Source organism: Fringilla coelebs (assembly GCF_963513975.1).
Source record: "Fringilla coelebs genome assembly, chromosome: 17".
Taxonomy (NCBI): Eukaryota; Metazoa; Chordata; class Aves; order Passeriformes; family Fringillidae; genus Fringilla; species Fringilla coelebs.
In genome coordinates, this window is record NC_140043.1 from 11,762,378 (window position 1) to 11,779,450 (window position 17,073).

Here is a 17,073-nt window from a genome sequence, read left to right on the forward strand (position 1 = left end):
CTCCAAGGGCTGGGGCTTGTGCTCGCCCTGCTGGGGCCTCCTGCAGCACTTTTATGTCCTTATTTAGTCTCATTTTGATGTTTGCTGCTCATTTTTGTACATCCCCGGAGGCGGCCAGGGAAGGACCGGACGTGGCACTCGGGGTGCTGGGCTGGGTGACAAGGTGGGGATTGGTCACAGGTGGGATGATCTTGGGGGTCTTTCCAAGCTGAATGATTCTGGGATTATTTCCAAATGATTCTGGAATTATTTCCAAGTTGAATGATTCTGGGGTTATTGCTGGTGAGCAGCAGAGTCTCTCCTTTCGTGCCCAAGTGAAGATGTTGATGCCCCTGGGCTCTTCATCTCCCTGGGATTGTCTTCCTCTGCCAGATCCCAGGGAGCTGCTGTGTGGGACACCTCCTGCTCTGCTTTGTCCTCTCTTCCTTGGTTTGATAATTCTTTGTGGGTAAACAAGCTTGAGGTTGCTGCCTCTCCCACATTGCTGCTAAATAACATCTCCGTTCCCTGTTGGAAATGGGGTTTGGTGTCACTCTCCTGGTGCAGTTGGGGACAGGGGATGTCTGTAGGTGATGCACAGGGAATTCTGTCCCTCTGCCCTGCTCAGGTGAGACCCCACCTGCAGCAGCTCTGGAGTCCCAGCATAGGAAGGATGTGGAACTGTTGGAAAGAGTCCAGAGGAGGCCACGGAGGTGCCCTGAGGAGCCAGGCTGGGGGAGCTGGGAGTGTTCACCTGGAGAAGAGAGGGCTCCAGGGAGAGCTCAAAGCCCTTTCCAGCACCTAAAGGGGCTCCAGGAGAGCTGGAGAGGGACTTGGGATAAAGGATGGAGTGACAGGACAAGGGGGAATGGCTTTAAGATAAAAGAGGGTAGATTTAGATGGGATTCTGGGAAGAAATTCCTGACTGTGAAGGTGGTGAGGCCCTGGCTCAGGTTTCCCAGAGGAGCTGTGGCTGCCCCTGGATCCCTGGAAGTGCCCAAGGCCGGGCTGGATGGGGTTTGGAGCAACCTGGGATAGTGGAAGGTGTCCCTGACCATGACAGGGGATGGGACTGGATGATCTTTAAGGTCCTTCCAATCCAACCCATTCCATGATTTTGGAAGCTCTGCTCCTTATGAAGTGCAGGGTCCTGGTTTAAGAGCCAGGCTCCATCACGGGTGGTGGGAAGCAGCTCCTGGGTGTCACTGCTGTCACAGGCTCTTGGCTGCTCCTGCTCAGGCTCTGCAGGTTCATTGTGATCAAAACTGAAAGGTGAAGTTTGGGGTTTAATTTGCCCAGATGAAATATTTTTGTCCTCCCCACAGTAATAAATAATTGTAAAAACCCAAAACTGAACTGACAAGTGCTTGTGCAGCCTGGAAATAGTTACCAGGAGCTCCTCCTGGAGGATCCCACTGATTCCTGCCAGGGAGCCAGAACAGGCAGTCCCTGACATTTTGCATTATTATTCCTATTTTTCCTTTTTGGTTCAGGCATGTATTTGTCTGTGGCCTGTCATGTGCCTTCTGCAGTTCGTGTGCTCTGCATGGTTCTCCTTTTAATTGGGTAAATTAAAATGGATGAATTCTACGTGGCAGTTGGGTGTATTAATTTTTTAAATCCTATTTCACATTATGGCATCCAAGAGGGATTACACAGGCTTTAATTTTTGAATGACAGATTTATGGCTTTTCATCTACAACTCTTTCCCTTTTAATAATTCCAAACGCAGCTGAATCACTGAGTCTTTTTCTTTGGAAGCCTAAATTTGGCCTTTTAGGAGCTAGTGGGATCTTTTGGGATCAATATCTTGTTTTGCTGTTTGTGGAGGGGTCCAGGTCAGTCATCCTCTAAAGCCAATGTCCAGCATTATTCTGGTTATCAGCCTTGAATAGGAGCAGCCTCCCACATGAAGCAGAGTGGGAGGCATAAATTAAGGAATGTCACCTCCAAGGTTGGGGAATGTTCCCATCCAATGGCACAAGTGAAATTCCAACCATTTCTTCTGCATGTTTAAACACAAAAGAAGACGACCCCATCCCAGACCTTTCCCTGCTGTGTCTCTTCTCTCATCACTCATCATGAAAAGGTCATTCCCTGGAAACAAAACCCCATGGAGCAGGACCAGGGGTGTGGCTGTGGAAGTGGAGGAGTCTCCTCCTCACCCTGCTGTTATTGCTGTGCATCTTCAGTATTGTAAATATTGCTTCTCTTGTGTGCAAGGCTTGGCCGAGAGAGAGAAGGATGATGAGAGTGATTCTCCTTTTCCTTCTTTGTGGGATCAGGTGCTTCAGGACCTGCAGGGGCTCCTCAGCAAAATGTAGGCCCAGTGGCAGAGTTGGTGTCTCAGCATCAGCTGGGTTGGTATCACTGCATTTGTGCCAGTTGAGGTTTAAGTGGCTCAGTAGCTCATTTTCTAGGAAATGTTATCCCTGAAGGGAGCTTGGCATTGGTGGCCTCGGTCCTCTGGCTGTGGAGAGGCAAGTGTGGAGCAGGTGTGGCTGTCACAGTCCATGTTGGCAACATTTGTTCCTCAAAACAAAATTTTCCTCTGCTCAACTGCATCCTAGAATCTTCCCATCCAAGCAAAATCCTGTTTTAAGAAACCAGGGAGACCTGGTAAATTCAGTGACCAGCAATGCTCTCCAATGACATTTTTAGCTTGGTTGTCTTCAGCTGTCTCTGTTGAGAAGCACAGATGAAACCAGAACTTTGCTCTTCCCAAAAGGTTGGGCTGGAAAAAGGGATGGTGTGGCAGCAGGTGCTGAGATGTGGGATCACAACCCTGCTGTGCTGGATCTCTGAACCCTTTCCTTTGCTCCATGGGGAATTTCCAGGTTGTTGATGCTGAAGAAGAGCTGCTGCTCTGTTCCTCTGCTAATCCATGATTTCAAATCTCATTGAATTCTGGATATGAAAGAGCAGAGGGAGGCTTGGGAAGCACCTTCCTTCAGGATATCACAGCTCTCTTTCTTCTTCTTCCCTCCAGACAGGCAGGATTGACAAGTCCTACCCCACAGTGTGCGGCCACACGGGGCCGGTGCTGGACATCGACTGGTGTCCCCACAATGACCAGGTCATCGCCAGCGGCTCCGAGGACTGCACTGTCATGGTGAGTGTCCCTTCTGGGCTGGCCTTTGCTCCCTGCTACAGCTCCTGCTCCAAAGGACACTGGAATTCCTGGAGGTGTCTCCAGGTCTGTTCCGAGGTGAGGCGAGGGCAGAGTTGTCCTGGAAGGGTTTGGGTTGGAAGGGACTTAGAGCTCATCCCATTCCAACACCTTCCATAGACCAGGTTGCTCCAAGCCCTGTCCAACCTGGCCTTGGACACTTCCAGGGATGGCCAACCTGTGCCAGGACCTCACCACTCTCACAGGGAAGAATTTTTTCCATTTTTCCTTCCCCTGGGCATTTGTTTGATGTTTGGGAAGAGGAATGAAAGTGCCAGTCTGTGGTGAGGTGTTCTGATTTGCTGAGCTTTGAGAAGACAGGTGGTTCCTTACCTCAGATATCCCTCCCAATGGATGCAAAGGTGTGTATTGGTTCCTTACCTCAGAAATCCCAATGGATGCAGAGGTGTGTGTTGGTTCCTTACCTCAGATATCCCAATGGATGCAGAGGTGTGTGTTGGTTCCTTACCTCAGATATCCCAATGGATGCAGAGGTGTGTGTTGGGAAGAGGTAGGGATTGGAAGTGAATGAGCCCAGCAGGTTCCAGGATTCCTTCAACCCTTGATTTAAGGAAATCACTTGAAATTTTCCCTGGATTTCCAAGTTTTGAGCAGGTGTCAAAAGGTCTTTTTTTAAAATAAATAAATAAAAACAATCTCACAAATTCTGCACCTGCCAACCTTGGATTGAGACCTGTTTTAAGTCAGTGATAGCCCAGCCAGGCTCGCTCCATGACGGATGTGGAATCCCATGTATGCAAACACAGCAGAATAAGTGAAAGAAAATCCTTGGAAGATGAAATAATGCCAAATAACTCCAGGGATCTTTGGCCATATTTAGAAATGCTGTAGGCTGAATGTTATATTGAAATCTTAATATAGATCATGTCAGATAAATTCCTTTGCTTCTGTTCATCGTTAAAATGTTTGGGAGGGGATTCATCCCAAGAGGCTTTTCCTGGGACAGCTCTTGCCTGTGATCTCTCAGTCTTGGAAGCTGAAACATGTTAACAAAATGGGCTATATTTAATATTAAACAAAACAACAACTTCTGTGTTAGCAACTCTCACTACTGGGCTGGAACTGAGCTTTGGAGGGATGCAGGAATGTTTCTCCAACCAGAATGTAGAAGGGCTGCACATTGGGAATGTTTCTGAAATGTGAGCATCAGTGAAAGCCCAGAGCTGCCTCCTTGGAGGCAAAATAAGTCTGTAATCCAAGTGCAATGAGAAATATGTTGGGAGGCTCCAGAGGGACTGAATTGTGGAGAAAAACCAACAGAGTTCAGTTACAAGTTGTCCAAGTGGACAAGCTCTCTCCCTCACACCATCCCAAATCCGCTCTCTCCCTCACACCATCCTGATGGGGACACAAACTGTAAAAATCTGCACCTCCTGCTGGACTCTGGGGGTTCTCCGCACATCCCAAGGTGGGGATGAGCTTCCCATCCATCCCTGGAGGCAGCAACTGTGTGGGAAGGAGGGTGGACCTGGGTGGGGTGGAGCAGGGTGGAGCTCTCTGGGGGTTTTGCACCCTCATGGTCCTGTTTGGTGTGACCTGTCTGGAGTGGAAGGGGAAATAGGTGAGTCCTTGCTGCACTTCCAGGATCAGGGATGTGCAGAGTTTGGAAGATGCTGGGGGTGTGTTAGCTGGAGGTTTGGAATGGGAGATGGTGGATCCCAAGTCATTTGGGACAGCTGGGAACTGCACTGGTGTGTAAAGAACACCCCTGGCTTGGACTTTAGGGAGTGAGCTAATGAGCTTTCCCAATTTTAATTGCTTTTCTGGCCTGGCATGGACAGTTCAGTGTCCTGTTTTCCTGGACAAAGGGTTTGGGTCCTGCTTCCTGAGCAGCCTGAGCAGAATAAAGCCAGGGAGCTTTACAGGACACGTGGCTGCTCGTGGGCTCTGAGCTCTGCCGGGGGGAGACACGGAAAAGGGACGTGGGGGATTCTGTGCAATTCCAGCTGCTGGAGAAATGACCTTGTTCTTAAAGACCATCTGTGCCCTGGCACTCAGGGATTTAGGATCTCACCCTCTGCCACAAGAAATCTCAGCTACGTCAGCCAGACGTGTATTGAGGGGGAGAGTGTGGGTTTGGGATGGTGTGAGGGAGAAAATGGGGATTTGAGATTGTATTCAGGGGAGAACATGGATGTGGGGTGGTATTGAGGGATAGAATATGCATTTGAGTTGGTATTGAGGGAGAGAACATGGATTTGAGGTGCAAACCACTGTCTCCAGGTGGACAGGGCTGATTCCCTGCAGCCACAACTCTGCAGCCCCCCTGTGGCACAAGGAAGCTTCACTTGGCCCTATCCAAAGCCAGAAACCTTTTCCTCCAAAGAAATTCCCAGATTTTTACAAAACCTGCCCATAAACCTTCAAAAGGTTTGGTGTTGGGAATTCCAGACAGCATTGGAGAGGGGACTTGGAAAGAGGAGAGGACCTGACATCCCTCTCCAAAGATTTCCTTGCAAATACCTTCTGTGGCCTCTTCCCTTGGAGGAATTGTTTCCTTGTGCCAGCAAATGAGGAATTACTTAAATATTCCTGCTTGATGTTGTGCTGAATGGCTCTGACGTACTGCAGGCTTTTTGTTCAGCTGGAAAATGTTTTAGTGGATAAAGATTTGTAGATGGTATCGAGGCCCTTCCTCAGATATGGAAAATTTTCTTCATCAGAAGGTGGATTTTAAGGAATTTGTGTGGAAAGGCCAGAGCAGAGCTCATGTGATGGAGCAAATTCCTTCAAAAATCAAAGAGAGCCCTTGCAGTGACCTGAGTTACCAACCAGGACAGGGAGAATGAGAAGGTCTGACCCTGCAAAAATGTTGCACCAAGAGCCTCTTCCTGCAGGGATATGGGAGTAGGGCCATGAATAAATCCAGGCCTCAAATTCAGTTGCTTCCTTACTTCAAGTGATAAAAATTGATATGTATGATGTAGGAAGTAATGTTTTTTATAGACATGGATTTAATCTTCTTTTCAACTTGTGCAGAGCCAGAGGAGGCTGGTTTTGCTTCTCTTTAAAGGGGGTGAAAGAAAAGTTTGTTTTGTTGTCTTTCTCACATGCTTTTTGTGTAAAACCTTCCCCTCCTGCCCTTCCTGCAGCCCCAAACCCCTCCCTCAGCTGTGCCACCACTCCACTTCCCCTTGCACAAATAAACAGCCTTGATAACATCAAACCCCCCAAAAAACAGCCAGACACCCACGGGAGGGAGAGCTGACAAACCCTTCCTAAAGCTCAGGCAATCCTGCAGCAATTTAAGGTTTCCTTGGAGTCATCCTGAGTCCTCCCCCTCGGCAGGGTAAGTCCTGCATCCAAAATTCTTTAATTTCCCTGTGAACCTGATTTGATCCCAGGCTGAGGCCAGACCCCCACCCTGTACAGGAACGAGGGGCTGGGCCAGCTGGGACCATGGCCTGACCTTTCACATTTGTTTCTTTATTATTTTTGGGAATAACAGGCAGGATTATTGGGTCAGTAGTCTGAAATTTGTCCAGGATTGCACTGCTCTGCAGCTGCTCCCAGCTACCAGGGCTTTCTTTACCTGACAGAAAATTCCATCTGTCCTCCAGAGGCTTTTTTAAAAACCCCTTTTTTCACTGGGATTTTGCCTGCTTTTCCCACCCCCTGCACTTGCTGTTTTATGTTTAAATTTGGTTCTGGAGTTTTCTGTCTCCTTTGCACTTGCTCAGAGGGATCTCAGGATCCTTCCTGGCTGAGATGGTGCAGAACAGAACTGAGTCCTCCCCTTTGGCAGGGTAAGTCCTGCATCCAAAATTCTGTAATTTCCCTGGTTTGATCCTGGCCCTGCACAGACATCCCAACAATCCCACCCTGTGCCTTGTCCAAAGGCTCCTGGAGCTCTGGCAGCCTTGGGGTTGTGACCATTTTCATCCCTTGCAGAGGAATCCTCTCCTGGGGAAGTGTTCCCATTGTGGTCATTTCTCCTGGGACACTGAGGGTGCTGGGAAGGATGGCACTGGGAGCTGTGTCCATAAAAAACTAAATCAGTTTTGGGTTATTTACAGGTGAGCTGGTACCCACTGAGAATCTCTGTATCTTGCTGGGCTTTTTTTCCAGTACCAGTTATTCCTTTGAGAAGGGGAAAAACTGGGATTAGCACAGAAATCCACGTGTCCATTTCAGTCTGCCTCACTTCCTAAATCCACTCCCTCACATCCCACAGCTTGTTGGACATCGTGGGCAGGGGCTGGCAAGCCCCATTCTCCCAACTCCAGGAAAAGCAAACAATGGGAAGCAAAGCAAACGTGCTCTAATGCTGCCACCTACCTACAGCAACTCCAACTGCTCCCCGAGGAGCTCTCCCTGGAATTCCATGTCATTTTTTAATACACTCTATGTAGGTCAAATTCAATTCCAAGATGCTTGTCCAGTGCTGAATTGCAGGAATAGTTTTGGTGGGGCTGATCCTGCCCTGGGGCTTTGGGGTGATGGGTTTGTCTGTCCCATCCCTGGCTGCTGCCAGCTGCAAAAGCCACCTCCCTCCTGCTGGAATTCCAGTGCTCTGGCATCCTTGGGGGGCTGTTCCTCCTCCTCCTGGTGGCCCTTCCCTAAGGAAGTTTGCAACAGAAGGGTTGTGTAACCAGGCAAGAAGTGAACAGGCAGTGCTGATTTGGGCTGCTCTGGCTTCTTCCAGGACTAAACCACTCTTCCCTGATTAAATGGGATCTGGAAGGATCCTGAATCTAACAAGAAAACAAATTGCTGGTGTTCCTACAGTAATCAAAAGTAGGCAGTGGTAGCCACAGCATCATCCCTGTGAGGAACAGGCACAGTTTGGAAAGACAGCAGCTTGTTCCCATGGAATTGGAGCTGCAGGGGAGATTTTCCAGACTCCTTGGGGAGCAGGAGCAGAGTGGGTCTGTGGACATGGATATACAGGGGTTGCACCATGAGGAGCTGTGGGTTTGTGCTGGCACCTGAGTGAGGAAGGATATTCCTCATGGATCAGCCAAGGGTTTCTTGACAGCTGGGAGTGATTCCCTCTCTGATTCCCTCCCTGATTCCCTTCCTGTTTACACGAGAAGTGACAGCTTCGGCGGCTGCGGGACGCGGGAAGCAGCTGAGCCACGCGCTCTCCAAAGGGGCTGCCCTTCCCTGAGCAGCTTTCCTTTCCTTTCCTGTCCCTCCCAGGTGTGGCAGATTCCTGAGAACGGGCTCACCCTGTCCCTGACAGAGCCTGTGGTAGTGCTAGAAGGCCATTCCAAGAGAGTTGGCATCGTGGCCTGGCATCCGACGGCGCGGAACGTGCTGCTCAGCGCAGGTAGGAGCACAGGAATGGGCAACAGCTCCTCTCCCTGCCTTCCTTCCTCTCCAGCTTTTCCTTCTTCCCTCTCCCAGCTGCTCTGATCCCTGTGAATCACAAGACCTGTGGCAGAAGCTGGGAACACTGGGACACGTGGCTCACAGCCCCCTCTGTATCAGCCTTTTTATCTTCAGTTTACAGGGATAAGCACCAAGGAATTGTCTGGAATTGGAGTATGAAACTTGTTCCAGACTTTATTTGATCTGCAAGAACAATTTACATCTGCATTCCACAATCCCTGTTCTTATATACTTTTAGAACAGGCCCAAGTGTTTCTCCTTTCCCTTGGTCCCTGCAAAGTATCCCAGAGTCCAGCTGTTCCTCCCACAAGCTCTCATGGTCAGCCTTTTTCAAATTGTCTCCTTGGCCGGTACAGTCCATGGAATGAGATTCTTTTGACCACTGAAAATCAGTCACATCATTATGGAAATAAATTGGATAATTCATTATCCATTAGTGCCATCTGAGACTTCCATGGGTTGGGTGCCAAGGAAAGAAGTGAGACCTTTCAGCTGAGTTGTTGGATGAGCTGGATGTTTTCCATTGATAAAAATCCCTGCTGAGCTCCCAATCTGGGTTTTGATTTCCCCAAAAAAACCTTTGGAGCTGCAGGGGATTTATCCCTTATTCCCCACCTCTGGCTTTGCCCCTGTGTACCCCAGTGCTGTGATTGGAGCTGTTATTTCCCATTTTAGGCTGTGATAATGCCATCATCATCTGGAATGTGGGAACAGGAGAAGCCCTCATCAACTTGGATGATATGCACGTGGACATGATCTACAACGTGAGCTGGAATCGCAACGGCAGCCTCATCTGCACAGCTTCCAAAGACAAAAAAGTCCGAGTTATCGACCCCAGGAAACAAGAAATTGTTGCTGTAAGTTTGATTAATCATTAAAGAAAGAACTGGACTCACTCCAGCAGGGAGTGAAGAAAATATGGAAGAAATATGTGGATTTTACACACCACGTTCAGTCACTTTCTTCAGAAATTACAGGAGGAATAGTAGGAGTTGGAGGATTTGTCTGGGTTTATTGGGATTAGTGTTTGAACTGGGATTTTAGGGCTCAGTTTTAAACCTGCAGGAGTGTAATTCCACATCTAATCCTTTTGTATAATTACAGTTCCAGAGTTGTGCATGCAAAGCAGAGCTTTACTTGTAGCTTACAAAGAGGTTTTCCTTCAGCCTTGCAAGAGGCTGATTGGCAGAGCTGGAATGAGCCAGGAATGTCCCCTTCTCCCGTGGTTCAGTGTTTGGGCTCTTCCCTCAGGCAGCAGGGAGGCAGAGCTGGATGTTGCTCCTCGGATCTCTTCCTGCCCAGAGGAGCAGTGTGTCCAGAGAGGAGCCACCACTCCAAGGGTTTTTCTGTTCACTGCTGATCCTGACCTGCTCCTCTCTTCCAGGAGAAGGAGAAAACCCACGAGGGAGCCCGGCCCATGCGAGCCATTTTCCTGGCAGACGGGAACATCTTCACCACCGGCTTCAGCCGCATGAGCGAGCGGCAGCTGGCCCTGTGGAACCCGGTACAACCCCAGCCTGCATCCCTGGGCTCCTCACATCCTCACATCCATGCCCTGCTCCTAACAACCCAGCCCTGCAGCCATGGAATCGTGGGATGGGTTGGGTTGGGTTGGATGGGACATTGAAGCCAATCCCATTCCAATCTGTGAGCAGGGACACCTTCCACTAGCCCAGGTTGCTCCAAGCCCCGTCCAAACTGGCCTTGGGATGGAGCAGCCACAGCTTCTCTGGGGCTTTCTTCTTCAGGGCCTCACCACCCTCAAAGGGAAGAATTTCTTCCTAAATTCATAGTTTATATACTTGAGGTTATTCCCATTCCATCTGCTGCCTGCTTCTTCCATGATTTTGGCTGTGTGGTCGCTCAGTGAAGGAACTGAGCAGGAGCAGCGATCAGCTGGGAGCTGCAGGTTGGAAGTGCCTGGGAAGATGCACAGGGAGCAGAGGGGCTGTGGGAAGGTCACTTCTCTCTTTGCATTGTGGAGAGCAGGCCAGCAGCAATCCCAGGAGGGTTCAGGGTGGAAGGGATCACCTGGATTGTGTCCAGGTGGCTTTTGAGTGTCTCCAGGGAAGGAGGCTCTGTCCCATCTCCCATCCTACTGACACTAACTCACTGTGTCACATATTTCCCTTGACTTGGTGAATTTTCCTGGCTCCTGTTTTTATTTAATTTAGTGATTAAAATGCCCTTGGGGAATGAATCAGTTCATGAACATTCCCAGCATTTATTGTAACACACGGATCCTCCTGTGTGGTGCAGACACCACTGGGAGCTCGCTGCCTACAGAGTGTTAATAATTTAGACCCTCCCTCTATGAACAGAAGCTTTTCCAGTCTTTATTAACATCCCTGGCATTTTTATTTCCAGAAAAACATGGAGGAGCCAATAGCCCTTCACGAGATGGACACCAGCAACGGGGTCCTGCTGCCCTTCTACGACCCAGACACCAACATCATTTACCTGTGTGGGAAGGTAAGGAGAGGCTTTGGAGGCACCTGGAGGGAGTGGGGCCTGTGAAATGTTCCCCAAAATATCAGTGCTGCAGTGAACGTGGGGCTGCAGAAAGACAAAGCTGCTCTGGAATGGGTTTGATCCTCACTCTGCAGAACCTGGGAAGGACCTGCATGTTTCTTGGAGATGGATTAAGTAAAGCTGCTCCTAATGCAACAAGCCCCACGTTGCCAAAACATTTCTTGCTGGTGTTGACCTGAATGATTCTACACTGGTATGGGAGGAAGGTACATTTTGGGTGTTGTCCTCTTTGTCCTCGGAGATGCTGGAGCATGTGGCGACTCTCTGTAATTTTATGATGCTAAATAACAGAAAACTGGAATTAGGTGCTCCTTTCTAAAAGCAATTTGTAGGAATTTGGTGCCCACATGTGATAGACTCCTACAAATAGGAGCCCAAGCCAAAATGAGCAAGGAAACACAAAGGAGGATCCATACAAGTATGTTCATAAGTGCCATCTTTGTAGCAGCTGATGAGGAATATTTGTTTTCCATCTGCCACCCCTCCTGCAGTTTCAGAGACAGCAGTGTGGTGGAATCGCTTGAAATTAAGGATAAACTGGTTTATAGCCTTTCTGCCTGATTGTGGCAGGAGGTTTTTCCACAAGAGGTGAGGAATGGGCCACTCTCAGCCTGGAAGCAGAGCTCAGTCCCTGTCCCACAGTGTTTGCAACAGGACTTGGAGGAATTGTTCAGTTGATGGACTCAGATGGTGGAGGGGATCAGCCTTGCTTCAAAAACAGCTGTGAGCTGTCCATGGCAGCATTCCTGGAAGGAAATGGGAGCAGCAGTGTGGGCACAGGGAGCACAGGTCCTGCAGCTTCTCCTGGGGTTCCTTGCAGGGTGACAGCAGCATCCGCTACTTCGAGATCACGGATGAGTCCCCGTACGTTCACTACCTCAACACCTTCAGCAGCAAAGAGCCGCAGAGGGGCATGGGGTTCATGCCAAAGAGGGGCCTCGACGTCAACAAGTGTGAGATTGCCAGGTGAGAGAGCTCATCCCAGGGCTGGGAGCTGGGGCTGGGGATTTCAGGAGTGGTTAAAGCAGCAGAGCAGTGAGCACAGGGCAGCTGTGGTTCAGAAAACCTGGGAAGGGCAGGAAATATCTTGGGATGTCGCTGCAGTGACTCCAGGAGGGAGCATCACCTCTGGCTGGGAACATGAGCCATCTCTCCTCCCAGGAAACAAGTGATAGGACAAGGGGAAATGTCCTCAGATATTAGGAACAATTTCTTCATGGAAAGGGGGGGTCAGGTATTGGAAGGGGCTGCTCAGGGCACGGGTGGAGTCCCCATCCAGGAGGGATTTAACAGCCCCATGGATGTGGCACTTGGGGACATGGCTTATGGTGGCCTGGGCAGTGCTGGGAGAATAGTTAGACTTGATGGTCTCAGGGATTTCTGTGGGGTTGCACCTTTCCCATCTCCCTGATCCTCACTCCCTGTCCCACCTCTCCTTTTCCATGGCAGGTTCTTCAAGCTCCACGAGAGGAAGTGTGAGCCCATCATCATGACGGTTCCCCGCAAGGTGAGCACTGCCCTGGGGCCAGGCTTTGGAGCCAGCTCCTGCCTCCCAGAGCTCCTGACTGATCCATGTCTCCTGCCTTGCAGTCTGACCTCTTCCAGGATGACCTGTACCCGGACACAGCCGGCCCAGAAGCAGCTCTGGAAGCAGAGGAGTGGTTTGAGGGGAAGAACGCTGATCCTCTCCTCATCTCCTTGAAGCACGGGTACATTCCAGGCAAAAACAGGGATCTCAAGGTGGTCAAGAAGAACATACTGGACAACAAACCTGCTGGGAACAAGAAGAGTGATCTCATAAACGCTCCAAAGAAAGCAGCGGATGCCTCAAACGCCGTGAGTAAACTCCAGGAATTTTGGGGGTGATGGCCTCAGGTGGGAATGCCAGGGTGGGACCAGTGACAGGACCTGAAGGAATGGCTGGAGCTCTGTCAGGGGAAGGTTGGGTTGGATATCAGGAAAAAGTTCTTCCCCCAGAGGGTTCTGAGGCACTGACCAGGCTCCCCATGAGATGTCACAGCCCCAAGGCTGCCAGAGCTCCAGGAGCATTTGGACAACGCTCTCAGGCACAAGGTGGGATTGTTGAGGTGTCCTGGTCAGGAGTTGGAAGTGGGTCCCTTCATGATTCAGTGATTCTAATGCTTCTGTAGATTGGAAGATTACTTGGAATTCCTTTTTCTAAACCACAGAACCATTAAGGTTGGAAAAGACTTTCAAGATCCCCAAGTCCAACCCTAACTCAGGATCCCCAAATCCAACCCTAACCCAGCACCAGCACCTTATTCACCTCTAATCTCTGTCCTTTGGGACAGAGGGGAAAGGATGGCTTAAAGAGCAGGTCGTGGTCCTGGATGAGTGCCCTGGTGCTGCTGGAGATGCTGCTCCATGCCCTGAGCATCCCAGCTGCTTCAGAGTCTGTCACACCCTCCTCCCTCCAATAATCCCACTGGGAGGAGGCCCTTTCCTTGGAGAACCCCGGAGCTCTCCTCACTCATCCTTTCTCATCTTCCAGCAAAACGACGCCAAATTGGAGGAGATTTTGAAGGAGCTGAAATCCATCAAGGACACGATCTCCAGCCAGGACGAGCGCATCTCCAAGCTGGAGCAGCAGATGGCCAAGATCGCGGACTGACGGGGCCGCCAGCCCAGGCACATCCCAGCTCCCAGTTCAGCCAGCAGCAGCCTGCAGCATTCCAGTACGAGCTTTCCTGTTCTCCTAAATCCACGTCAAGAGAGCCGATGATTTCAAGCCAAGCTTTTTAGTGAAAGATCTTTTTCGTTTCCCGATGTTCCGATGAATTTCTGTGACTGTGTCAAAAACAAGAAGTGCTACTTTTACAGTTTTTTTGGTTTTTTTTTTTTTTTCCCAGATGTTATTATGAATCCTTGAGAAACTAATCCATTCTTGACTTCCAATGTCATGCCCAAATATCTTTTTCTAGATTTAGGGACCAACACCACATTGTTCTTAAACATTTTTTTTTTTTTAGAGTTGCCAAAAAATAGAAAAAAAAAATCGCTTTTATTTTTCTTATTTGCCACTTTTGCAGTATTTGTGTTTCCATTCCAAGGGACAGGGGGTGTGGGGGGTGTTTACACTGTGCAGAGAACAAAGCTGAAGCTATTTTGTATAAATCCTCCATTTAGAGCAATCAGGTGGGTTCCCTTCCTTTCTCTTCCCTGTGGAATCCCCTTGGAGATGGGATCAGCTGCCTTTCCTGCTCCACAACGTGTCCCCAGCCCTGTTGGCTGATAGAAAAAAACAAATATATCATTCTGAATGAGGGGATTTATTTCCTACTGAAGTTTCAAGCCAGCACCATGTTCCCATTTTCCTACAATTCCAAGGTTTGGTTCCATAACCAAACTGACTTGTTTTACTTGCTCATTTTTTTTCCATTTCAAGGCAGAAGTGACTTCCATGCAGGAATGTTTTTATCCATGGAGCATGGAGTTCCAGGTGAGCTGTGGGATGCCAGCAGTCATTGCTGTAAATCCTAGTTCCCGCCCCACAACACTCCTGAGCTCATGGATTTTAAGGAGCTTTTGGAATCCATCAGCCCTTCACACCAGTGCTGATAATAGGAATTTTCTGTGCTTCCAAAGCAGCATTAGCAGCAGAAAGGTGATTTTTCCATGATAATTCTCCACAAACAAAATGCCTCTGTTGTTACTTTTCTATCATTTGTTTTCTCCTATCATTCCCATTCCTGCCTCCCACCCTTCCATGCAGGAAAGGATGAGCGACCTCCAACCCCAAGCCCCCCACCCTGCACTCCCAGCCCTTCAGAGCAGAAGGGACTGGGAGGGTGGGTTGGATCCCAGTTTGGAGAACTGGTTTCTCACCCAGCTCCTTTGGGATCCTGCAGGGAGAGGCCCTGTGAGTGCTCTAGGCTGGCGAGCTCCTCCTGGAATTCCACGGAAGCTCAGCTCAGCAAAGCTCTGCTCAGGCAGGGTCTGCCCTGTGGAGGAGCTGTCAGGGATGGGGCGGGCTGGCTCCCTGCTCCCAGGCTGTGTCCCTGTGCTGGGAATGGGATCCAGGACACCCCACAAAGCTGTGCCAAGCAGGACTGGTGCTGCCATTCCTGGCACAGCTCATCCCTGCTGTGCCAGGGAGTGCTGATAACCCATCCTGAATCCAAAGGTGGGCAGAGACCATCAGGTGTCTGAGAGCTCTGGATCCTTTTCCCAGCTGGACTCTGTCCCTGTGGCAGCTCCGTGTGCTCCCACCCGGAGCATCCCAGTGGACACGAGTCCCTCATCCAGGCTGAAGTGATTGATTTTTTTTTTATTTTCCATTAGTTTAGCTAGGAATTCTCTGATTTTCCATTTTTCCCAGTGTTTGCATGTTCAGAATTCCAGGTTGAGGATTCCCTGTTGCGGAGGGATGTGTGTGTGGAGGCAGAATCGGCCGGGGGACGTAGCTGGAGAGGCACGAGGACGGGATGGAGGAGACAGAGGATGTGGTGGGATTGCAGAGCAGGAAAGCTTCAGAAAAGTGGGATTTCTGTGTTTTAGGGACAAGTGGCATCCCCTGCCCTGTGCCCGTGGATCCACAATCCGGCTGCTCCAGGTTCTTTGGCTGTTTGGTGACGTTTCTGTATTGCAGTAAATGCCTGAGATGTGTATTTTTATGGATTTTTTTTTTTCTTTTGGATCCCAAACCCGAAGGTTGTTCTCCCCACAGTGGTGATTTCTGTGTTGATTTGTACGTGTGACTTCAGGGTTGTGTGCTCGGGGACCTCGGGTTTGTTCCTAACATTGGAGGGAAATCAGTTTTGGGAGCCGCTGGATTGAGGTGCCCGGGGGTGGGGGTGTGGGAGATTTTAGTTCCTAGCCTGTATTTTATTTAAATGAACTGATGCCTCGCCAGGCTCAACCGGAGTCAGTGCCTGAAGCTTTTTGTAGCCGTGATATCCCGGGAGAGAACCAGCCCAGTCCGGAAAGATGCGCTCTTATAGAGCGGCCAGAGTATCTGTCCAAATATTTGCTTCCATTTTCAAAAGATAAAAGTCATTGATTATAAACTGCCTCTGCTTGGCTTTTCCTTTGGCTCTCGGCATTCCAGGTCTGATTGGTAACTGGGATATGGAATGATGGACGCTTCAGTGGGGGGCTGTGGCTGAGGGGGTCCTTGGGGACCTTCTGCTCTTGTCCCAGGAGAGCCAGGGCCCGTTCCTGGGGTCACACGTGGAATCCTCCCTGGTGATTCCCAGTGATGAACCCAAGAGCTTGGCTGGATGTGGGATGTGATGGCACAGATGGGCTGGGGGAGCTCGAGGTGGATAGGGGTGATGTGTTCCCAGGAAGGAACAGCCCTGCTTGGGAGCTACCCTGAATCTGGGGGGGGCTCACTCTGCTCTTCCCCAGGTGAAATTTTGTTTCCAGGAAGTCTGAAGTGACAGAGCCCGGGCTGGAAACAGCATCTCTTACTCCACCCAGGTTTGAGCTTTCTCAGGGCTGAGGCATTTCAGGGGATGTTTCACAACCACCGCCAGAACGCCCTGACCCCAGCGCCACCCCAAAGCTGGGCAGGGATGCTCCCAGAGAATCAGTGCTCCCTGGGCACCATGGATCCATCCCAGGGATGCTCATCCCACAGACTTGAGCCCCTTTTCTTCCCTCTCCAGCCTTCTGGCCAGGTGTTTCAGAGCAGGGACGGGCCGGGGTTTCCGAGCGCGGGGGGTTGTTGACACCCCGAGCCCGTTCCTGCGGATGTGCCTCTTGCAGCACCTTCCTGCGGCTGCGGCTGCGCCTCCCGCCCGAGAGCCTGCGGTTGGGGCGGGGGGTTTCCTGTCGTGCCCATGCCACGAGGCCGGGACAACACCCAGGACAATACCAGGCAGCCTCCCCCGAGAGCCTCTCCGAGCATCCTGCGGATGGTGCAGGGAGGAGCCCGGCACAAGGGCTGTGCAAAACATCAAGTCAGGCCCTCACCCTCCTCCACCTCGTGTGCTAAAGCGTTTCCTGGTGCTGAGGTATCTCAGGGCCCCCTGGCCCCCTCCCTGGCCATGCCCACACCGTGCCCGCGGGGGTGG

General features: G+C 50.4%; 1 protein-coding gene across 1 annotated transcript in view; it reads left to right on the forward strand.

The window, feature by feature from the left end:
* The window catches only part of CORO1C (coronin 1C), a 37,270-nt gene extending 23,194 nt beyond the window's left edge, over positions 1–14,076 (forward strand). Inside the window, exons 3-11 of the mRNA XM_084217579.1 lie at positions 2,969–3,091; positions 8,312–8,441; positions 9,179–9,360; positions 9,888–10,007; positions 10,871–10,975; positions 11,856–12,001; positions 12,485–12,542; positions 12,626–12,871; positions 13,548–14,076. Coding sequence (XP_084073705.1) covers positions 2,969–3,091; positions 8,312–8,441; positions 9,179–9,360; positions 9,888–10,007; positions 10,871–10,975; positions 11,856–12,001; positions 12,485–12,542; positions 12,626–12,871; positions 13,548–13,667 — 1,230 coding nt within the window. The 3' untranslated portion in view covers positions 13,668–14,076. The remainder of the gene's footprint in view (positions 1–2,968; positions 3,092–8,311; positions 8,442–9,178; positions 9,361–9,887; positions 10,008–10,870; positions 10,976–11,855; positions 12,002–12,484; positions 12,543–12,625; positions 12,872–13,547) is intronic.
* The last annotated feature ends 2,997 nt before the right edge of the window (positions 14,077–17,073 follow it).